Consider the following 23,601-nt stretch of genomic DNA (forward strand, 5'->3'; position numbering starts at 1 on the left):
TCTCAGAGGACATCGCTTATCTTGTGGAAGTGACTGATATCATCACATTTCAACTCTGCTTGGTGTCAGTGTTTACTTTATCACAACAACATGGAAACCGCAAATTAGATCTGGCTCTGCTGAAACCTGCCACAATTTATTTATAATATGAGACAGCAATTTTGGTCCTGCAGAGAGTAATTTAGATCTTAGTCATATTAATCATCTTTGCATCATATTTTTACAACAAAACAATGACTGACACTATGCCGGAAAGGAAGACTATTGTATTGTGCAGGATAATGCACATTTAGATTCCGATAAAGTATTCTTCACACACACCTGACAGGTACTTCTGGATATTCCAAGGCCTACATTAGCGGGACCCTAAAAAACATGTCACATTACAAGCCACTACCAACGATTACAGCCGAGATTGAAGTAGAAATTGATGAATTTATGAATAAATGAATCTGTCCAAGGAGGAAACCATGTTTCTGAAATCAGCATTTTCTCCTGGCTCTGAAAATTTTCCTATTTTATTTACACAACTTTACATAACATGCACTTTAACAGATCGTCTACTGTGTAAAGTATTCCCAAACTAACTCATTATCCATGCTTTCATCTGACCAGGTTTAATTTTATCAATGAGTAGCCTGGCTAAGTCTTATGACCAGGGCAGGATGACATAATTTGTAATCCTTTAAGTGCAGTCATGTAAATCAGTGATATAAATCTAGTCACTGACTTTTTTGGGGGGGATAAGATTTAACTGCAAAGGTAGAAGTGGTCATGTAATAATTTTCAAAGAGCTTTTACAAACTGAAGGAAGTATAGTGGAGAGACTGGGTCAGGTGCTGTTAGTTCATTATTATGTTAACTGGGAGACCTCACCATTCAAAACTCCAGCCAGAGTATGACTGAGCCTCACCAAAAACTGTCGCCAAAGGAACAGTGAAAACATTTTCCCATGTAAATTTTAGATTGTAGGAGTGAGTGAGATCACATTAATCACATCATCTACATAAATAGACCCCCCCCCCCCCCCACACACACACACACACACAAAAAACAGAATATACTTAATTTTTTACTCAAAAGCAATCTGTTGCGGTGATGGGCAGTTCTATAAATATAACTCAGATCATGTGATTCTAAACCTCTGCTGAAACCAATACTAATGTAATTCCTGAAAAACAGCCTTCAGACCACGTGATGGTAAAACTCTCTCACTGAGACCGAGACTTATAAAATTATAGCATGGTGGCAGGTACTGTTGAAAGGTAAAACTCAACACACAAAGCTATAAACTGGAGAATAAAGAGTAATATGAGATGTCACCATGAGACACTTGTAAGAGTCCCTTAGTTGAACTCGAAATATGACACCGTGCTCCGTCAATCTGTTTCACATTAATGTTGAGTATACTGAGTGGTTATATTTTCTGGTCCAGCAATGTAATAAAATTATTTTTGTGTAGAGGTTCAAGTAAACTTGAAATGAGTCCAGACACCTGTCAGTGTATTATTAGTTGAGTTACTCTACAAGATGTCAGCTGATGGCAGCAAAGGCTGAGGTTTAATTTGCTAAAGTCTGCTTTCAAAACAGGATATGTGGATGATTATCTATTGAACAGAACAAAATGGAAGAAATTCTACTCCTGAGGAGTGAATATGGCTTTTCAACCTAGTCTTTGTTCACTGAGGGGAAGTGAAAACCATGCAAAAACTACAGTTTTGCTTAAGTCTGTTCTAAGAGTGAAGCCTTTTGTTACACAAGGTGAACTGTTGTCTGATGACTCTAGGGTTTTTTTGCCAGGTATATGACAATCAACTTTCCAAAAATGTATCGACATCATGCCGTGTATAAGGCAGATGAAAGATGTGTGCATGTTTTTAAAGCAGAAAGGTCAACACAGTTTTACAAGTTTGTGTATGCACCTGCATGGCATTAGAAATTGTACTGCATATCATTCACAGGGGTAAGAAAATTTGGAGAACTTGTAATTAGGGCTTTCATATCCCATAGTTCTGTCACTATCTCACTATTCAAGAAATAAATTGCATAATTAGGAAATCTGGAACTCATAATTACAAGAAAAGATCTCATCATTATGAGAAAGGACGTCATAATAAAGAAAAAATAGTAGAGTGATGTCCCACAGTATTTTGATACATACCATTTAGATAACAACTTATCATACCTTAACATACCAATAACATGCTGTATGCATGTTACATTTCGATTTCTAGGAATCAAATGCAATACTTTTGCACATTAAGTATTTATTGACAATGTTGTCTTATTATTATTATTATTATCATTATTATCATTATATCTACTGCAGTCTGTCTCTTCACTAGAGAATGTCTCACTGTTACTCATTGTTATTGAATATGTAGTATTGCATCATCAGTTTGGCTAGTAGCCCACACAGTGTTTAATCAACACTGATTCATGTTTATGTCTTATGGCTGGGCAAAATATTGATATTATATTGATATTGTGATATGAGACTATATATAGTCTAAGACTTTGATATTGTAATATTGTAATTGTTGTCTTTTCCTGGTTTTAAAGGTTGCATTATGATAAAGTGATGTAATTTTCTGCATTTTCCAGACTGTTCTAGTAGTTGTGTTATTTGCCTTCAATCAATTAGTCAATATATTAACATTACTGATGATCATTTACCTGAAATCTTACTGTGGTAAGAGTATTTTGGGAAAACACAAATAGTAGGGGTGTCATGATACTTAAACCACATACAACGTTATTGCTAGTTAAATGTGTTAAGATAAGATAATCCTTTATTAGTCCCACAATGTGGATCTCTGCATATGTTTTTTTCTATATACTGAGTACCGTGACAAAATATACTGCGATTTATTACCTTTTTTCAACCAAAAAAAAAATGTCCCCAACGGAAAACTTCAATGTTTCATCTTATATGAAGTTTTCAGTCTTTAGTCTCACTTCTCATCTTGTCAGTTTTATTTATTATTAAAATGTATCTAGTTAACTGAAAAGCAGTTCATTATATTATTTTATTTATATAAAAAATAACTGATACATGGCATTGGTGTTACTAAATGAAGTCCCCATACAAGAATAGTGACAGTAGGGCTTGCAATTCGCACCAGCCACCATCCAAATGCTGCGAAAATTACAAAGTGGCTACTTCATTTGCTTCACCCACCAGCCGAAAAACCACAGTAATCTATTGAGGGACTGGTAAATTTTGGAATCCACTGGCCACTGTGGCAAAACAGCTCATTCTCAACCCTGACTGCCATACTATACCATATTGGCCCACCCATAACAAATAATCAACCCTACAATATCATTGCAAGGTATTTGTTAAGAAAAATTACATGATAGATGATTTTAGCAATATTGCACAACCTTATCTAAAGACAAGTATTAAAAGTCCTCATTAAAGTATAATGACAAAACATTCTGAAGGGTGGGGAATATATAGCTTAACCCTGGGAGATGTGGCATGCCAGAAGCATTAGAAATATGTCAAATTATAATATCTCCCTGTGATTGACAGTGGCAAGTATGACAAAGCCCCAGCACATCAATGATTCGTTCACAGAAATAGATTTTTTTTTCATTGTTTTCGACATACTATGCTATAACCTTTTTTTCAATGTACTATACTATGACTTTTAAGACATATTTAACAATGACTTTTTTGTTACTTTTTACAGCATATTATGACTTTTCCAACATATTATACAATGACTTTTCATATTTTACAAAATACTTTACTATGACGTTTTTTAAAAATTACATAATATATTAGGACTTTTTTTTTACGACATACTATACTATGACTTTTTTCATTTTCTCCAACATACTATACAACTTTTCTTTCATTTTTCTTTTTTATGACATACTATACTATTATTAATTTTCAACATATTGTATTATGATTTCTTTTGACATACTATACTGTGACTTTTTTTCAAAAAAAATATACTGACTTTTTGAAATTACATATGTCCTTGATCCTGCTACATCTTTGGAACTGAAGGATGAGTTGATTGAAATCAGCAGCTGCTATGAAGATTCCATCTGGTTGCTATGGCAAGTTGCTGCTCATTCAATATATGCAGTGCATTTTTATGAATTTGCATCGACATTAGTATAATCATGGTGGAAGAAGTGATGAACGGTTGGACCAATGATAGCTTCCCGTGAAAGATGGAAGTATATCAAACCACGGTCAAACCAGCCACCTTCTCCTGTGCAATGCAATAGCCTGACATTCAATTCCCCGACCGGTAACCATCCTCCCAGGTATCCGTAACTCAATTCTCACCGCCAATAAATTAAGTTGAACGTTTCCTCTTTAACGGCTTAACTTTTGACAGTTAATCTCGGTTAACATCAGATGACAGAGCAAAGGGCTGTTCGCAGGTAGATATGGCTACTTGCTCGTAAAAAAATAAAAAACACTCACCTATGTGTGTGTCAGTTTGCCCGTGTGGTCCAGGCACCTGTACGCTTATCTGTCTATCTGGTTGCGGAATACATTTTAGGCAAAAGGAGTGCAGACAAGGGAGAAGTTTGGGTTCACAGTCTCGGCTCTGAAGACTTTGTTTACACACTGCGCACGTATCCAAAAAATTAATGGGAGCAGATACCGGTGTGGCGGCTGGAGCGGTAGGAGGGGGGGACATTTCAGTGGTCAGTCCGCCGACAGCAGCATCCCCGGCGGTCAGGGTTTCAGCCGCCGTCGGCTCTGCATTGGTGTTGCTGGTCGTAGCCGGGCTGACGGCGTTGCTAGCGCTACCGTTGGCTTCCCCTCCCGCTACAGAAGCCCCGCCGCTGCTAATGTCTCCGCCGTCGCTGGTGGGTGTTGGTGCCTCGTTAGCGTTATCTTGGGGCACTGGTTCGTCGCCGCCTTTTGTATTCGCTTCTACGACAATTACCGCATTGTCGACTTTCGTCTCTGGCTGCTCGTTATCCTGCGCTGAAGGCACTGAGTCTGTTTTAGCAGACGGTTCCATATCCTCCTCGCCTTTGTTATCCGCCATCTTCCTTCCTCTTTGAACCGCTGCACGTCCTGCGTAAGTGTTCGAGCCACTATTACGTTACATCATTACGTCATGACGTCGCCCAAGACCTCAAGAGCTGACTTTGTTGTTTTCTTGTTTTTATGAGAAATTTTATGATACTGGTAAGTATCTATCTTTTTAGATGTTACCCTTTACAACACGAGTCAATTGGTTTGATTACTTTCAAAATTATAGGTAGAAGGAAATGAGCAACTTAACAAGACATGGCCCGAACATCCGCCAAAAAAGTTGTAAACAATTAAAGGAAAATTACCTGGAAATAAGAGAAAAAGGGAGAGAGCGAGAGAGAGAAAGAAAACAGAGAAAAATGACCCAATAAGTGCCTAAAAATAACAACATAAAATTAAATAAAGACAATATGTATATATTCTTAGGTAATTATATTAATAATTAATACTATTTTCCAGACATTATTCCCCCCCTTTTTTTGTTGTTGCTTGGAGTTGTACATTTTGATTTTGTATTTTGTTCCATGTTGTCAGTTTGTAACTTTTGTCACTGCCTGTCTTGACCAAGAGGTTTTTCTGGTTAAATAAATGTTAAATAAAAAGTAAAATAAATGACCAGAATAATCTTTTCTATTATGATTGTATTATTGATTTATTATTATGATTGATTGATATGATTCTTTTGTTTGATTTTTTCTGATTCTAAATAACCCATACAAATAGTTACTTTATCAAAATGTTTTTCACAAAATGTTTGTGTCACTGTATAAATAAGGTATTATTATATTGGTATCAGTGAATTAAGTTATGTCTTTTACGTATTCTTTTATATTGAAAGTTTTTTGAAACAACTTGGTTACTCACCATATTTCACTATGTACTGTAGTAATAATATAAGTGTTTATTGTGTATGTTGCACTATAGTGTATGTAATGTTGTTAAGAATATCTGACTTTTCATACTTGCATTGGAAATGCAGCACATTTTAAATACTGTTAAGATACAATGTATTGCTCTCTGGAAAATGTGTCCTATCCTTACATCACAAGGAAAGAGAGAGAGAGCTAGAGACTGAGGGAGGGGCTTGTGTGTGTGTGTGTATGTGTGTGTGTGTGTGTGTGTGTGTGTGTGTGTGTGTGTGTGTGTGTGTGTGTGTGTGTGTGTTTGTGTGTTTGCGCGTGTGTAATTAGCACAGCTGGCCTGCATCTGGGCTTAATTTTTGTCAGCAATTACATCACCTGCTATTAAATTACAGCATGAGCGTGTATTTAAACGTAATTATAAATCAAAACTAATTTAGATCAAATGCAGAAAGTTTATGAATAAACAGAGTATATCTTCGCATCAGCTAAAACAACTTTGTAGTTTGAAGCTGGTGTGAGCTGTGATTGCATTAGCACACCTGCAACAGAAAAAGAGTGAAAAAGTCAAACGGCTGAACAAAGTTCAAGAGACTGCTGACAGTAAAAAACACACTGCAGCCAATCAGAGCAGCATGGATTAGCTTAATGAAAACTGACTTGCTGAGAAGGAGAGTGTAGCATACAGGCTGAAGTAAATATTGGCCTTATTCTAAATGGTACCCTGGTGCTGTGGTTCATCGCTGACTCTGCAGTTTCTGTAGTGATGTCAACAATGGCGCGGTGCTCAAGGATGTATGCAGTACAAACTCTTGTGACCAGTTTGACAAAATGTCAAAAACTTGTTTCTTTTTGGCTCCTCTTCACCAGATTGTTCTTTTCTCAATATATCTTTAAAAGCTGTCTTTAAAAGCATGACTGTCTACCGTTTAGTGCATGCTTCTGCAAGAATGCATGGAGAAGAGGATGCCTGACAGACAAGGACATGGTGCTCATGTGGCAAGCTCTTGTGTAATTCATTCAATATTGATAGATCATTTATACATAACAGGTCTATGTTAGCTTTTCTAGGGACCCTTTTGTGTTAAAGCATTTCAATGAGAGGGGGCAGTTTGCACAGACTGTTAGCAAATATACACAAACAAGGAAATTATTGATAAATACACAAATGCAGAATGAGTAAGATTAGTGCATTAACATAACTAGAACAAACACTCCTCTTCTTCAGAATGTTTTAAATTACAAAAAATAAAATAAAAAGAAAAATAAGACAAGGAAGAAAAAAGGAAAACAAACAAGCAAAAAAGCAATAACAAAACAAAACACACAACTCACCCACTACTAAATCAAAGTCTACGATCAGTTGATGGCAAAAATCATCAAATGGCATTCCCACTGTTGTTTTCTCCAAATATTAAATAAAAAGCTTGCCACATAGCATTAAAAGGGACCCTTTTAATGTAGAAGAGGATATTTTATATTTGTACTTTCGAAAAGTGACTTACAGATTTTAGAGCCATTTGAACTGATGCTGCTTTGTTAGCAGTCCAAAAAATCTTTTTGTCTGTGTGTCTGCTAAATATCACTGGTTTACGTGTTGGGTTGAACTATTCTCAAGGAAAGCATGAAAAGCATGTTGAAGGTGCTGACATGCCAGCCACAGATAAACCAGCCAGAGAGACCAGCGCAAGCTGGTATAACCAGCTAAACCAGCAAAGACTATGCAAAAAATGCCTTATGCTTGTCAAACAAGCTGGTCAACCAGCTAAACCATCTTTTGATGGTGTGTCTGTTTTTTCAGCAGGGACCTCCTGATTTGTAGATGTACAATATCAAACAAAGAGGCGTTTTAATGCTTCAATTTTTTGTCTACAGGTAATAAAAAGCAAAACAAAACAAAGCAAAAACACATGCCTACATCCATTTCTATTCTGGTTTAACACTAATCTCAAGTAGTTTGGCGTCATCAAGCAGCAGTTCCACTCCACTCCACTAGATGTCACAAACAAAATCTTACGGCCGCGGTAGTTGAGTTTTATTTTGAAGGTCGAGACCGGAAGTGCTCATTGTAAGCTAGCGGGAGAGTTTTTTATTTAGCTAAGAAAGGCAAAAATCAAACCATTTCAACAATACAGACTGATTAAAAATGGCCGGGACGGCTTCAGTAGCTGGTGAAGTGTTTGTCGACGCTTTGCCGTACTTTGACCAAGGTTACGATGCAGCAGGTGTCAGAGAAGCGGTGAGTAAACTGAGAGTAGTCGCAGCGTGTTAGCTGCCATGCTAAACCGGCTAAACCTGGATGGACAAGGCACATTGTGAACATTTGGAAACATTTTAAAGAGACACTTGGCAGCTAGGAACTACAGCATGTATGGTAGCAACAGTTTAGCCATGCTAATGTTTAGCATGTCCATTTTAGTTGGGTCAGTGTTTACATTTAACGTTAGTTATCCCGTAACTTCCTGGGGTTGTGATTGTAGCTACAGTCTACGGAAGCCTATAGTTTAAATTTTACACACTCGGCTCATTATTCCTACTCTAATTTAGATTTACAGATTAGTGCCAATTGTCTATTTCTGCGTTTTACATTTATGTTTTCACACTTTCATACTGAGAATATTTACACACTTTATTTGAAATATTTACATACTGTGTCTATTGTTTCTACTTGCTATAATTTTCTATGCTGGCATCAGAGCGACTGTAACGAACCGGAATATCCTGGCGATCAATAAAGTATATTTAATTATGATTCTGGATGGTTGGTAAATTTTAAAAAATATAACAATGAAATTTTATCTGAAAATGTTCTGCAACATCTAAAAATCACTTGTCTCGTGGATGCTGTGGATTTTCAATAAATAGTAAAGACCCATAACAGTTAATTTCTTGGCAGCTGCAGTGCTTTTTCTGTGTAAAAACATTTTTTGTCTTCTAGGCTGCAGCTTTGGTGGAGGAAGAGACCAGAAGATACCGACCCACCAAGAACTACCTGAGCTACTTGCCCACCCCTGACTTCTCTGCTTTTGAGGTGATTAGCTCCTCAGACCTCTGAAAGCTTCCTCACAACTTCAGCCAGTGTGACAGAAATAACTGCATTTCTTCTTCCTTTTCACCTTACAGACAGAAATCATGAGGAATGAATTTGAGCGGCTGGCGGCTCGGCAGCCCATGGATCTCCTGAGCATGAAGAGGTAAACCTTCACTCACCGCAGGAGCCTGTGTTCATACTTAAAGCAGCAGAGCATCTGAATCAAAGGCCTGAAATTCTCTACGGGCACCTAATTTATACAGAGTCATGCAGAAATACTGCTGCAGCATGTCATAGTTTAGCAGTGACTGTAATTACATTTATGCAGTCAGAAATGAGTGAAACTTTCAGCACCTCAGTGCCATAACTCACTCATTACTGAGTGCATTGAAGTGGTAGATATATTTTAATCTAATCTATGTTATTCACTGCAGGAATGCCTTGAAGTCCAAATACTGTTTGAAGAGTAAACTTAATCCTTTAACCCTTTGAAACCCGGGTCCACATCACTTTTCTTGTGCCACTCTGAGACGCCTTTTACAATTGTTTAATCCTCTGAACTCAGAGCAAATTGGTTTGATTTCTTCTATGTCCTGCAAATCACAAAATGTTAGAAGATTAGAATTAAAAAAAAAAAAAAATAAGACAGGAAATGTGTCAAGAAAACGCCATTTATAATTGTCCTAATTTTGTTAAAAATTATCTTACTGAATTATTTTTAATTTACTTTTTCCGTGTTATTTCCTTGTTTGTTTTTGTTTTTTACTTTATTTTCTCTTTTTGTTGTGCTTATTGCCATTTTTGTGTGTACTTCTTACCACTTTCCTGCAAATTTTTGGGTCATTTCATCTCAAATTTCTCTTTGCTTTCATTCCATGTTTTCAAAAGAAAAAGGTCTGATTTCTTTTAAGAACGTGAGAAACAGTTACAAGTAATTTACCTGAAATCTAACACAAAAAGGGAAAACAAAAAAGATTAACAGGGTAGCAAAATAAATAAGTATGCATGTATAGAGATAGATAAAATAGTTGTTAATAATAATAATAATTTTATAATTATTATCAATTAGTTTTCTGGACATTTTTCTCCTACTTTTAAAATTATCATTAACTTATTAGAATTTCTCCCTTTGTTTCTTTTTTTTTTAAATGTAATTTTCAGGTCATTTTGTTGTCAACTTCTTCTAATTTCTTGCACTTTGTGGAATGTCTCTTTCCAAGTTGCTCGGTGCCTTTTTAATCAAATTTTCAAAGGAAATCAAACCAATTTGCTCAGGTTTCAAAGGTTTAAATGCATGTGAGAGGGGTCTAAATGCAGCATTTTTAATAAAAATCTTACCTTTTCATAATTGCTTTTTTTCCCCCTGTGGAGGTATGAGCTGCCAGCCCCCTCATCAGGACAGAAGAATGACATCACAGCATGGCAGGAGTGTGTGAACAACTCGATGGCCCAGCTGGAGCACCAGGCAGTCCGCATAGAGAACCTGGAGCTCATGTCGCAGTACGGAACCAACGCGTGGAAAGTCTACAATGAGTACGTGACAGCAGCCGTTCCTCACTCACATTAATTTGGTGTGTAATTAAAGTACGCTAACATCTCACCTCATCTCCCTCCTTCAGTAACTTGGCCTTCATGATTGAGATGGCACAGAAGGAACTTCAGAAATTCAGGTCAGATCATTAAAACATCTGTGCTGTATAAATGTGTTACTGAAAAAAAAAACACATTTATCAATTATATTTTTTGCATCACAGGAAGCAAATACAAGATTTAAACTGGCAGCGCAAGAATGATCAGTTAGCAGGAGGAGCCAAACTGCGAGAGCTGGAGTCAAAGTATGTCGTTTGAAGAGTTTAAATCGCTGTAAATGGGAATACGAGATTTTCCTCTGTGGTAACATCTGTATCTGTCCCTCCACAGCTGGGTGTCTCTGGTCAGCAAGAACTACGAGATCGAGCGGGCCATCGTCCAGCTGGAGAATGAGACAACTCAGCTCAGACAGCAGCAGGGGGACGAGAACAAGGAGAACATCCGACAGGACTTCTAAGGCAGCTGATCTACAAACTAAAGATCCCTCAATCAGGAACATGTCATCTTGTTTCATTTGACCATTTGATCAGACTGCACTAAGAAGCAGCCTGAGGAGGGGAAGTTAACCAAATAGAGGAGATTTGAAACTGCTGGTGTTCAGCGGCGTCATCAAAAAACTCGGACATTCACAAGTGGTCCAGGAACCTCAGTGACTACACACGTTTTATGCCTCTCAGTCTACTGTAAAGAAACAGTGGTGGGATGTGGTGTAATGCAGCTCTTTGACGATACCTTTTTCAAAAGGTCACAGAAAGCCTCACAGGACGTTTTCCGGCAAACCTCCTATGAACAAGAATCCAAAAAATGGAGATTCGTGGATGAATTAAAGTCACAGGGGTTCACGTTCAAAGACAGTAAAATTATATCAAAACATGTTCGCAAACTCTCACACAACTCGTGCATTATGATCCAAGTCTCATTTATCCCGACGTATGCTCAGTGCTACTCAGAAAGACAGCCTTTCTTGACGGGAAACTAAGGCCAAATTGAAATATTCCCTTTGCGTTTTATAAATAAAGTAACATTTAGAGAATAATCCTTTGTTCAAGGATGCACAAAAACAACTGAAAGTGCTGTAGTATGCATGCCAGGCCAGTATTTAGCCGTGTAAATTTGTAATGACACACCATAGAAGAACACCACGTAAAGAGCCGTTCTCACAGGATCCGCACATTGCCAGTTCACACGGTGACAGAAGTTTTAAAAGATGACGCCCCCGAAACATCACTATCATGTAAACAAAAAGGCCAAATCGTAACAAAAGTTAACATTTCCTGCAAGAATAGTGGAGATGTAAATAACCCCTAAAAATAAAAGTCACAGATGCTCACTTTAATACCAGACTCCATTGACAAAAACAGTCTTTTTATCTTGCTGAACACAAGAGCTGCTGGCTCACTGCTGCTTAGATTAGTGAGTTTGTATTATTGTGTAAGTTTGATGTTTTGATTGGTTAGTTGGGATTTACCAAAGTAACACAATGACTCAAACAAACCACAGATTGAAGCAGCGGTTGTTTAGCAGCTCCTGTGTTCAGTGAGGTAAAAGTATTGTTTTTGTCAGTGGAGTCTGGCTCTGAGGAGAGCGTGGATAAGATTCAGGTCAGTTGCCGGTCATGCAGGGCCGTCTGTTTGAGACGCACTGAGCACACGACTGGATAAATGAGACTTGGATTATACTGCACAAGTTGTTTGAATTGGGCAAAAGATGTTTGATATAGTTTTGGTGTTGCTTAACATGGCTTCCCTCCGTTTTTGGAATCTTTTTTAGCAGAGGAAAAAAGTTTTCTTCACCTATTAAAATGTAACACAACACAAGGTACATAACTGAAAATAAAGTATTTTGTGGGAGTAAATAGTCTTGCTTTAAAATCCCTTTAAAGCAAGACTATGTATGATTTGCAACAACTGTAGAAGAAATTCATCTTTTAACAAATAGAAAGTTGAATACAAAAGCAAAAAATCAAATCTTTGCTTGACTGGTAGCTAACGGCTTGCTAATGCTTGGGAATGTTAGCAAACTTCAGATGTAATTGTGTACCTGAGATTACTGAGCGGGTTTTCTGGCTGTAAGATTATGTTGTTCTTGTTGTACAGTTACAGTGGCATTTAACAGTCTTCCATAAATGCCATAAGTGACATTATTCAGCAAAAGTGACCTAATCTTGCTCTAAAGTGTAACTTATACCAGCATTGTTGCTTTCAGTCTCTGAGGCTGTCTACAGACACAGGTGTGTTTAGAGGTAAATGTACATAGTTTGTCAACTCTGTCAAAGACAACATTATCTCTGTGAGCTCCACCTTGACTTTTATTGATGTGATTTTTACACAGTTTGAATAAAATTAATCTTTCATATATTTTCTAATGTGTGGATTGGAGTTTTTTTTCACATCGGATACCACTATTCTGTTTGAAACTTTTTGAAATCTGTCTGTTCGGTGTTATTTTTATTCTTGTTTTATTACTGGGGCTCTGTCTGCAGTGCCTTTATGCAACAGGACAGTTTCTTTATTGCATATGATAAACTGATAACCTGTGATTTAGGGGTCGACAGATTATCGGCATGGCTGATTATTTGGGCCAATAATTGGAATTTTGTTGATGCGGTTTTGGCATTTTATTTTAATGATCACCAATAAAATTAATTAAAAAGTGCAAAGAAATTGTCAGCATGGGAAAAAATACTTTATTAAACCTCAGGTGGCTATTTTAATTAAACATTTTTAATTTAAAGTTTCACTTCACTTTCTAAAAAAGTTGCAGGGAACTTGTATTTGGTGGTGAAAGTTTCAGTTTTGATTAAACATTTGCCAAAGGCATTTAAACAAAGTTCTGTGTTGGAGTTTGTTATATTCCAAATTCTAAATTTTGACAAAGATTTTTGTTTTTCCTGTAAGTTACAGATATCAGTTATCAGTCCCATTAACTCCTAATAATCAGTATCGTATCGGCCCTAAAAAAACAATATTGGTCGACCCTACTCTGAATCCTACATCACATTCAACCAATGCTCTAATTGTCTTTCTTCTCTTGGAAATTCCCAACGGTGAGGCTTTTTATCATCCATCTGCCTTGGTTTAATAATAACATAACTATAATGAACAGTTTAACCCAATATGTGCCTACCTTAGCGTTTCTCAAGCTTCTCCTCAAGTACCACAAGTCCTGCTTGTTTCAGATCTCTGCCCGCTGCAAAACATCACGCTGATTCACATGATCAACTCGTCCTGAAGCTGCTTGATGAGGGCTGATCATTTAATTCAGCTGTGCTGCAGCAGGAGAGATCCAAAACACGCAGGACAACTGGTGCCCGAGGAGAGGTTTGACAGACGCTGCTCAAATATTGGATTATGTGTTAACCATTTGAAACATGAGCTGACTGTTTTGTTTTAAGGAAAAAAATGGAGAGAAGACAATGCGCAACTTAGCCAAGACGTGGCCTGAAAATTAGCAAGAAAGTGGTAAAAACTTCCAAGAACATGACCTAAAAATGAAAAAGTGGTAAAAAAAAAAAACAAAAACAAAAAACTAACAAGAACATTACCCCAAAAAGTGCTGAAATTTGAAAACATGAATAAATAAAATAACTAATAAACCTACCATATATATATATATATATATACACAGAGAGAGAGAGAGACGATAGTAGGTGGATTTATGAGTCATTTTTTAACAAAGTTTAAACAAATGCATGCAATTCTTGTAGCATAATTGTAAATATATATTAAATAATTATGAATAAAGTTTTCTGCATATTTTTCCTACTCTTTCAAAAAACTAATTTTCTGGTAAATGTCTTATTCCTTTTACTATATTTCCTGAAATTGTGGGACATTTCCTGCAAAGATGCTCACTGCTTTCCCTTCAATGAGCTTGGGTTTCAAAGGATTAAACAGCTTGTAAAATGCATCTGAACGCAGCACAAGAAAACTGAAGTTTCAAAGGGTTAACCAAAAACACTGAGTATACATTATGGCAAAATCCCAAGAAATAATGACTTCCAATTTTAAGAAAAAAAACACACACACAAAATGATGTCATCCCAGATAATATGCAATATATTATCTGGTGCTCAAAAACAGTAAATTATCATTTATTATTATTTATTGCCACATTCCGTACACAGTGTGCATAACAATCATTCACCTTCCGCTCTTCTCTTACCTCCTCCTTTGGTCAGATTGAACAATCTGAATCAACTCAATCTGTGGCAAACGAAAAAAGCCCAGCTGCACGAGATTATCTGCATGGTTGTCATGGAAAGCCAGATGTCCAGCATAGAGAGGGGCTGGGTAGCAGTGGTAGGATCTGAGGAGTTCCAACACCAACGGCAACCGGGGATTGAACTACATCAATACCCGACAAATACACTGAAGGTCGTGCTCTTTCACTCTCTGTCCTTTACAGCTCTCACACATCTCACACACACACGTCTGCAGGCACCTTTATACCTTTTGCAAAGAAACTATAGGGTTCTCTTTAGGAAAAGTCATCCGCTGTGACTGATTCGAATTGGACTATGTGCAAAACAGCGTCAGCCACCAGTAGCTAGATTAGCAGTAGGTAATATTGGCCATGCTCCAGTCTATATACTGAGAGTGTTGAGAGCTGGTACTAAAGTAACAGCTTCTGGCAGGTTCTGGTTCTGGTCCTGACTCCCTTTACTCTGGAGGAACTTCTGCCGATGCCTCTCCTCCTGACGCTTCTTCTTCTCTTGCCGTTGCTGCTCTTTCCTCTGCTTATTGGATACCTGAGAGTGAGGGAAACAAAAAAATCTTTTTACTTTTTACTTCACGAGAATTCTAAAAATAAAATAACATAAAATAATTATATTCGGAGAAGAGAGAATTCTGGAAATTAATAATAATAATAACTTTATATATATAGCACCTTTAAAAACAGGTGTTTACAAAGTGTTTTAACAGACAAAGCAAAGGCAGGACCTCAAGGAATAATAAAAATAAACATCCACAAACATGCCAAACAGAGAAACGTCTCGAAAAGTCAAACAAAAAGAAATAACAAAATGCGAACACAAAAGGTCAACAAGAAAAAAGCAAATAAAAGGAATATAAGTGATAAAACTGGTAGATCTTGACAGGCAGTTGAAGTACTAAATGAATAACGTTAGAAAAATACAAGAATAAAAGCAATACATGACAATAAAAATAACATAAGAAGATGAAATGGACTTGGATTGCATGAGTTTGTCTTTACAGGCTGAGTAATAAGTGGGCGTACCTTTGGTTTTTGTAGGTTGGCGCCCTCTGCTGACTGTTTGTGCTCAGTGCAGTCTGAGGCTGCAGCTCTGCAGGCTGAGCAGGATCCTGAGGCACACTGGCCCTGGCAGGACTGACCCAGCACGGAGCCAACAAGCCATTCAGCGTTGATGGTTGCTGCGCTCAGCTGGAGCAGGTTCTCCTCATCACCTGAGGCACAAAACACACAATGTATCGAACCAGTCGGTGTCATGTGATCATTGTCGTTAACGTCAAGCAAACTGACACGTTGATGAGATCTAGGGCTGATAGATGGCCTGTAAATGATATTGGGACATTTTTTAGGCTACCTCACAATACACTATATATATCTCAATATTTTTTAAATTGACTCTAAAGTACTGTAGACTAATACTTAAACACTAAATTAACTACTGTTACAATAAATTTAAATAAAGCACTGCACTGATAAATTCAAATAAAGTACTGTTATAATAAATATAAAGAAAGTACTTTTATAATAAAGTTAAAGTACTGCTATTATTAAATTAAATAAAATACTGGTGTACTAAACCTGAAGTGCTTTTATAATAAAGTTAAGCTACTGTTATCATAAATGTGAAGATAGTACTGTTATAATAAAGTTAAAGTACTGTTACTATTAAATTAAATATAATACTGGTGTAGTAAAGTTGAAGCACTGTTATAATAAAGTTAAAGTACTTTTATAATAAACGTAAAGAAAGTACTGCTATAATAAAGTTAAAGTACTGTTATTATTAGGGTAAATGAAATACTGGTGTAAGTACGTTGAATAAAGCAATATCGTAATACAGTTCAAATACTGCAATTATTAAATTACATGAAGTACTCTTAGGATAAATTTAAATAAAATACTGTAATTATACAGTTTAATAAAGTGCTGTTATTATAAATTTAAATAAAGCACTGTCAATAAATTTATATAATATACTGTAATTATACAGTTTAATAAAGTACTGTTATTATAAATTTAAATAAAGTGCTGTTATTATAAATTTTAAAAAAGCACTGTGTCAATAAATTTAAATAAAGTAGCTTGAATGCATGAAGGCTATAACATCTGTAATAAAGTTGATTCCTAGTCGTTCTCTTTAGCCCTGACGGTCTCATTCTTCCAGCAGCTAATGAATTGAGTGTAACTTCTGACCCGGGATTCCTCGATTCTTGATGGAGCTCAGGATCACGTTGTCCTCCTCTGAGGTTGTGGGAGACGAGTTCTTCTGTCTTTCCCTCTGACCGTCCCCAAACTCACGCTGCTGCCCATGTGAATTCTGCAAACTCTGGGCAACAAACACCAAGAAAACATCATTAAAAGGTGCCTTAATTGGTGTAAACAAATCAAGATGCACTCTTAAACTTGTGGTGGAATCTGGAATTTACTAAATGCTGGTTTATTGATTGCCCATTATCTATTTTAAACCTCTATGCGGAGCTGAGCAGGACTCTCAGAGTTGTCTCCAGTCGGCCTCACGCTGTCATAATGATCTCCGTAGCGGTATGCGATGTGTAGCTCTCTGCACGCCTGCTTCTCTGCACCGTTTATCTGCAACGAGAACAGAACATATAAACTATGATGTGCCAAAACGGAGTTATATTTCATCATTAGCTTACGCGTCATCATTTGAAAGTCTTTGCGTCTGTCCCTACCTCCCACAGCGGCGTGTTGAGCTGATGGATGACCACTTTCACCTGCTGACTGCGAGCAAAAGCCACAATAGCGTCATTTCCAGCAAACGTACCGGGCTGAGAGAGGTTGGACACTAGGCCGAAAGAAACAGAGACAGTTACTCACAGGATAACCTAACACAGTGATTACACACAATTTTTCCTAAAACCTTCTACAGTGCCGTCACAGCAGATGAACAATGTATCTCCTAAAACCTGATCTGAAACTGTCATTTTACAGTTTTGCATTTGATTATATAATTCCATCTTATACATTGCGCTGAAAAGAAAAAAAATAGTTGTCAAAATCAGTCAAGAATATAATTTCAGAAAGAATGAATTGAGTCAAACAGACAAAAAGGCCCCAAAAATAGGGTGTGGACTTGAATCAGACTTGAGTCACAAATTTGATGACTTTAGACTTTACAAAATCTAAAAAAAATTAAGAAAAAAGACTTGCAACACCAATCACTCGTGACCTCACTTGGACTTGTGCCTTGTGATTTGAAAATACTTGATACCTTCCTGGTAGCCCAAATATGAAAAATGCCACAATCATTTAATTCCTGAATCGACTATTATTAATTTTCATAACCCAGCAAGTCGACACTTCATTCCCCACATCCACATTACTGAGCGCCAGTTAAAAAGATACCCAAAATAATTTTGCTGGTGTACAAAAACTATTAAACAAAAAAAAAAGGGACTGAAATATGCAAAAAATTAAAATTTTGGCTCAACATCTGAAGTTGTGAAAAGGATGCTAAGTCAGGGCTGATAACACAGTGAGCTGATGCTAAGCTAATGTTGTTACTCTGTTGTTAAAATGGTATATTTGGCCTGTTTGGGACTTAAAACTCAAACTTTCAGACGTGTCTGTCTTGCAGAGTTCCTACAGCTTACAGCAAGTGCAATTTAAGACTTTTTAAGACTTTTTCAATGCTGATGAAATTTAAGACCGATTTCACTATAGCCAAAATCTTGGGAGAAAACGTGACCTGACAGCAATAACTTTGGTTAGGTAGAATTTTTGCCCAAATATTTACTTTAATAGATAACATTACTTTTGGGTGACAGCAATGCTAGTGGTATTCTGTGATTTTTTTTTTAAGTTTCCTATTATTTTGAGAATTAACAATGCAATGTCAGAAGAAAAAACATTCATAAAATCACACGTTTTATGTCTGCACTTTTAAGGCTCCTGAAAAATTGATTTAAGACATTTTAAGACCAAGTAAGGTCTTATTTTTAGGTTAATTTATTCACACCTTTTAAGGTGTTTTAAGGATCCGGGGGGGACCGTGTCTTAAGTTGGGACTCGGTGCAAAGACTTGAGACGTACAACTGACTTGCAAGACAACGACTTGTTGCCACTTCTGGAAGTAACGTCTATGTGTGCGCCCTCATCAGCAGTTGCATATATCTACACATTGTGACAGATTTAGAGTGAGTATTTTCCCTGATTGGTTTATTTTGTGAAAATTTAAAAGCCTGAAAATTTCAAATGATCCAGTCATTAAAAAAAGCAAACATCTGAGGAAAGTTAGAAAGAAGCACACAATATTGTGCACAGCAGAAGCACTCCTATGCAGCAAACCCTCATATTTATCTTATAGTCCCTTACATACGATCCCTGTCCCCAGGTTGGAAAACACTGACATACAGCATTTGTCTTTCTATTGCAGGCAGAACTGAGGGCCACCAGGGGTCACTGCATTGTTGCTGGTCAAAACTGTCTTTTCGTGTGCGACAAAATAGCTTATTGTGTATGATGCATTAGTGAAAGTCTCCTAACTCATGACAGCATTTTATTATATTTGTTGATTTACTGTTGCACAGTGTCCCTCAGTGTATCATTTTCTTACAGTGCTGTGCAAAGGGGACGTCATCTTCAACAAATGGTTCAAAGTCTTGCCGATGGGACATCATATAATGGACGGTCTCCTGCCGAAGCCGCAGGTGACCCCGCGAGTGACCCTCCAACTGGTCGCCCAGAGCTCTGAACAGGCAGTTCCTGCAAGACACAGAGACAGTGACTGGTATGTCCACACATGCCTGCTTATTGTTGATGACTCAGTGTCGAGGTTCTTGGCCGGTATGAAGGTAATGTTACGTACGTTTAAATCAAAGGCTTATATTTCACTGGTGCATTCATTAGCTGCCAAGTTTCTGGCCTTTGGCCAATTACAATGGCTTAACTCTCACAGACCTTCTGCTCAGTAGTGAAAATGACTGACAAATGCAAGACTGTACAGAGAATCCAGAAGCATTTATACTACGAGTCGACCGATAAGAGTTTTTTAGAGCTGATACTGATACTGATTATTAGTACTTAATGAGACAGATAACTGTTATTTGGAACTGATATACATTTACAAGAAAAATGAAAATGTTTCCATCACAATGTTTAATTTGAAATATGACAAACTCTAACACAAAACTTTATTTAAATGCCTTTAGCAAAGGTTTAATCAAAAGTGAAACTTTCAGCATCATATAGAGAAAGTTCCCGGCAACTTTTTTTTTTTTTAGAAAGTCAAGCGAAAATAAAAATGATTAATAAATCAAAAAAGCTCCCTGGGGTTTTACAAAGTACAAGTACCTACCATGCAGACACTTTCTTTGCATTTTTTAATGTAACAATTTTATCGGAGATCATTAAAATAAAATACTGATACAGACTATCTGCAAAATGCCAAATATTGGCCCCAAAAAATCAGCCAGGCTGGTACTCTGTCAGCCCATAATACATAGGCAAAACATCCAGACTCCTCAAAAACAGAATATCTGAACACAGAAGCAGCATCAGAAACCATGACAACAAAAGTCCAGTGGCAGGCTCATGAACCACACTGCTGCCTCCCGAAATTACTTTGGAATTGAACATGTCAAACTCTCAAGGACAACAATCTGCTTTTGAAACGTGTATTCTGGATGTCATGAGGCCTCAATGAGGAGATGGATTTTCACCCTTTCTTGTAATATGTTTCTTTGTACTTTGCGTGTATGTTCTGTGTTATCTGGTAACTTTATTATCATAAAGTGTGGTCTCTTATATGTCTTCCTCTTTGAAATATTTTCTATGTTTTTTTGTGGGTATATACTCTTGGCATCTTTTTTAGGACACTGTGGGGGCTGCAGGATATTGATTGAATGTTTAATTGTATATTTTTTCATCAGATAATGACTGAACTAGGAACCATGTACAATACGGGATATTTATACACGTATTTACACATGTATTTTGTGTGTGATTGTGTATTTATTTATTGACAAGTATTTTGAAACACCTTGTTCATGTGATTGATAACATGACTGTTCACGTGTGTATTTCAGATGGCGCCCCGCAGTGTAAATCTAGTCTTGCTCTAAACATCACTTTGGTGCATTAAGTAAGCGAGAACAGGAGCCCTGCAGTTTGCGAGACATTTTTGCATTTTTACTCTACAGAAAATCCATCCATCCATTAAGCTAGAGAGCCCTGAAGACATTTCCTTTGCTGTTTTCCAAATGTAAATGGCACAATCCTGCTGTTATTGTCAGGTGTGGATGACAAATCAGGTTTCAACAAAGATGAGAATTGTCAAATTACAACTCTAGTGGCATTTACCTCTGCTATGCAGCTACAAATACTTTCTAGTTTAATTTAGAGTACAATGCTATTGACTGTGGGCTGGGGAGTTGTAGGCACAGAGGCTGAAGACATTATGTTCCTCTACGAAGGCATTCAGGTTACTCATAATAAGACAGCTGTCTACAGCTTCAAAATGAGCTTTCTGTATATTTTTAAATATAGGAGATGTGTTGCAGAATCAGTGATGGTAAAGGACACAGAGAGAGACAGAGCACAGCTAGACCGCACAGTCTTATTCCAGCTCTTACCCATCTCCGGGGACTTCTCTCAGCTTGAGCCCCAGGGCCTGGAGCTGATTGGAGAAACTGACAAACTCTGCTCCTTCATCGCCATCCTGAGGCCGGTTCTTTCGGTCTTTTACGATGGCCCTGCGTGCTGCCCGCTCGTCCCTCTTGCGTTCCAGTTCACTTTTCTTGTTGCTTCGTACAGGTTTGGGTGTCTGCTTCCTCGACATGTTGGCTACAGTCGTTTCTGCGGGCCTACAACACCAAAATATGTCTTCTTACAGGAATGGGATGGCATCAACCACTGCCAAACATCTGGAACTGATTTGAACAGACACAGAAATTAGGTTCAAGGACTTTCTCCTTACTAGTATAGCTACCAAAAAAATGTTATGAAAAAGTTATATGCTACAAGTACTGGGAGCAGCAAAAGAACAAAAACAAAATAAAACATTTGGTGCAAATCATCTCCATTATGGAACAACAATAACCTTCTTTCTGGAGAAAAACCATTTATTAACAAAACTTAAAGGATAAAGGTTTTACAACTTATCAAGATATTAATGGGGTAAACAATATCCTCAATCTTCTACAACTTGTCTCCCAAAGTAAATCCTATAGGGTTCCCTGAGGGTCAGATTTAAAAGACCATCCTATTTCTAAGTTGGCTTAGACAGATAGTGTCATTTATCTATGATGAATTAATTTCTCTAAAATATAGCTAGCGGGGTAAAATAGTTAAATGTAATCAGCAATCAGTTATCTCTATTTATCTGTTTTTGCTGCAATTTTTTTTTAAAAAGTGGGAAAAAAAAAAACACACCGAGGTGGGGAGATGACAACTTTTTACAATGTGTAAAGAGATTTTCCAAAAACATCATTATATACTATTGTTCTAATTTCAAACCACTATAAAATGGGGCCCAATGTGAGTAAGTGTCATAAGAGTGATCATGAGTTTCACTTCCTTCAGAGTCATCTCCTCAACTTAAGTTGACTGCTATAGAATTCTGGTCTTCATCAGTAAATATTTTCATATTTAAAAGATACATTTTTTTTCAGATGGAGGTCATTGACATGAAGCACATTGGGCTGCATTTTTTATATGAAAGGTGCTATACAAATAAGGTTTATTATTATTATTATTATTATTATTATGTCTGAATGTCTGCTGCATACTGGCACATTAAAAAGCACACAGTCTTAGTGATAGGATAGCTTAGAGACGTGATGTTTGCTTGCAATGTTTTACAAAATGAAGAATGCATTCAACTTAAAGGCTAAATGTATTATTTACAAAACTAAAGAGGTTATATTTTTAGATAAATTGTCATGTGACCAATGTTGAAACAATATTGACGTTTGATGTACTATTGACTTTCCTGCTGTTCCTTTTAACGTTCTCGCTGAAGCTGCGTTATAGCTAACGTTACATAGTTCATATTAGTGACGTTGATGAGTAACCACGTACTAAGTAATAACGTTACTACTACTGAGCAACGTTATTTGTTAGCTAATACAAACGGACTGTTATCGCTGTTAGCTAACGTCGATAGCCGCTGATAGCTAACACGAAGTTCGGCAGCTAACAGCTAGCTAGGGTCCATCGGCTGGGTATTACATAACAAAATTATATCCTTCCGCTTGTGGCGCTCACTACAACGTAAACAACTGGACGACTTAAGAGTTAATAGATTGATGCTTACCTTTAACAAACCGCGGCCCAAAAGAAAATGCTATGTCTCGTCTTTTTAATTTTTTGGTTGCTCATAAGACGAATGTAGTGATTGTCCGTTTCTGGTTTTTGTTTACAACTGAAGTTCCGCATACGTAGAATATGTGTGCGTCAAAACGTACGGAAGGGGGGATGGGCCAAACTGCAGAGGCGATAAAAAAATGCGTTGAGCTGAGTGTAGCTGCACGTTTTGTCAAACAACAACAAAACATTATTCCTACACCAAAGCAGTATTTGTACACACGTCATGGGAAATTTTCAAGAAAACGTAAGGACTGTTAATAATTTATGAGTGGGGAGGGGGTGGTGCAAAACAGAGGAGGCACTCCAAATATATTTTTAAGCACTAGGGAGGGAGTTGTGTTTTTTTTTATTTGGCTTAGGGAGTACATTGAACTTTAAATTGTCATATTTTGCATTTTGCATTTATTTTAAATATCCCCAGAATCTCAAAACCCTCAAGTGGGTTTGACAGGCATGTTTTGTGTAAAAATCTTCAAAATCACATAATTTATCATAGCCCTAAAATGTGAACGCAGGGAGGGTTATGTATTTTCCCCCTGTCACTCAGAGAGGCTCAA

At 37.1% G+C, this 23,601-nt stretch overlaps 3 protein-coding genes across 8 annotated transcripts in view; 1 reads left to right on the forward strand and 2 right to left on the reverse strand.

Annotated features, from left to right (window-relative positions):
- trim33 (tripartite motif containing 33) overlaps positions 1 to 5,077 on the reverse strand; it is a 39,212-nt gene extending 34,135 nt beyond the window's left edge. The window contains exon 1 of one of the 5 annotated variants that reach the window (XR_015777566.1): positions 4,454 to 5,077. Coding sequence is in view for 4 of the 5 variants with exons in the window: in XM_088082569.1 (XP_087938695.1) it covers positions 4,454 to 5,030 (577 nt within the window). In the remaining variant the exon portion in view is untranslated. The remainder of the gene's footprint in view (positions 1 to 4,453) is intronic. The other 4 variants (XM_088082569.1, XM_088082568.1, XM_088082570.1 and 1 more) reach the window with 4 other exon arrangements.
- A 2,827-nt stretch (positions 5,078 to 7,904) lies between these two features.
- bcas2 (BCAS2 pre-mRNA processing factor) lies at positions 7,905 to 12,858 on the forward strand. The gene is made up of 7 exons (XM_042491766.2): positions 7,905 to 8,119; positions 8,819 to 8,911; positions 9,004 to 9,074; positions 10,283 to 10,444; positions 10,531 to 10,581; positions 10,666 to 10,746; positions 10,832 to 12,858. Exons 1-7 carry the CDS (start codon positions 8,027 to 8,029, stop codon positions 10,956 to 10,958), a joined length of 678 nt encoding a protein of 225 aa, XP_042347700.1. The 5' UTR covers positions 7,905 to 8,026; the 3' UTR covers positions 10,959 to 12,858.
- Positions 12,859 to 14,533: 1,675 nt separating this feature from the next.
- otud3 (OTU deubiquitinase 3) lies at positions 14,534 to 23,149 on the reverse strand. 2 transcript variants are annotated; one of them, XM_042491941.2, is made up of 8 exons: positions 22,992 to 23,149; positions 21,310 to 21,606; positions 19,293 to 19,441; positions 17,410 to 17,522; positions 17,183 to 17,305; positions 16,910 to 17,042; positions 15,743 to 15,930; positions 14,534 to 15,251 (listed from the first exon to the last, which is right to left on the reverse strand). In XM_042491941.2, the coding sequence occupies exons 2-8, from the start codon at positions 21,513 to 21,515 to the stop codon at positions 15,087 to 15,089; spliced, it is 1,077 nt and encodes a 358-aa protein (XP_042347875.1). In that variant the 5' UTR covers positions 21,516 to 21,606; positions 22,992 to 23,149; the 3' UTR covers positions 14,534 to 15,086. The 2 variants fall into 2 exon arrangements, with proteins under 2 accessions (XP_042347875.1, XP_042347876.1); XM_042491942.2 differs by having other exon boundaries at positions 21,310 to 21,540; positions 22,992 to 23,132.
- Positions 23,150 to 23,601: the final 452 nt, after the last annotated feature.

Source organism: Plectropomus leopardus, chromosome 9 (genome assembly GCF_026936395.1).
Source record: "Plectropomus leopardus strain MGB_pleo_1.0 chromosome 9, ASM2693639v1, whole genome shotgun sequence".
NCBI lineage: Eukaryota > Metazoa > Chordata > Actinopteri > Perciformes > Serranidae > Plectropomus > Plectropomus leopardus.

Excerpts from the sequence above, each read along its gene's own strand:
- bcas2 (XM_042491766.2), top strand. The coding sequence starts at position 8,027 with ATGGCCGGGACGGCTTCAGTAGCTGGTGAAGTGTTTGTCGACGCTTTG. Across the intron at positions 8,120-8,818 it reads CAGCAGGTGTCAGAGAAGCG|GCTGCAGCTTTGGTGGAGGA; the intron begins GTGAGTAAACTG and ends TTTGTCTTCTAG. Across the intron at positions 10,445-10,530 it reads GCGTGGAAAGTCTACAATGA|TAACTTGGCCTTCATGATTG; the intron begins GTACGTGACAGC and ends TCCCTCCTTCAG.
- otud3 (XM_042491941.2), bottom strand. The coding sequence starts at position 21,515 with ATGTCGAGGAAGCAGACACCCAAACCTGTACGAAGCAACAAGAAAAGT. Across the intron at positions 19,442-21,309 it reads AGAGAAGTCCCCGGAGATGG|GAACTGCCTGTTCAGAGCTC; the intron begins GTAAGAGCTGGA and ends TGTGTCTTGCAG. Across the intron at positions 15,252-15,742 it reads CCAACCTACAAAAACCAAAG|GTATCCAATAAGCAGAGGAA; the intron begins GTACGCCCACTT and ends CCTCACTCTCAG.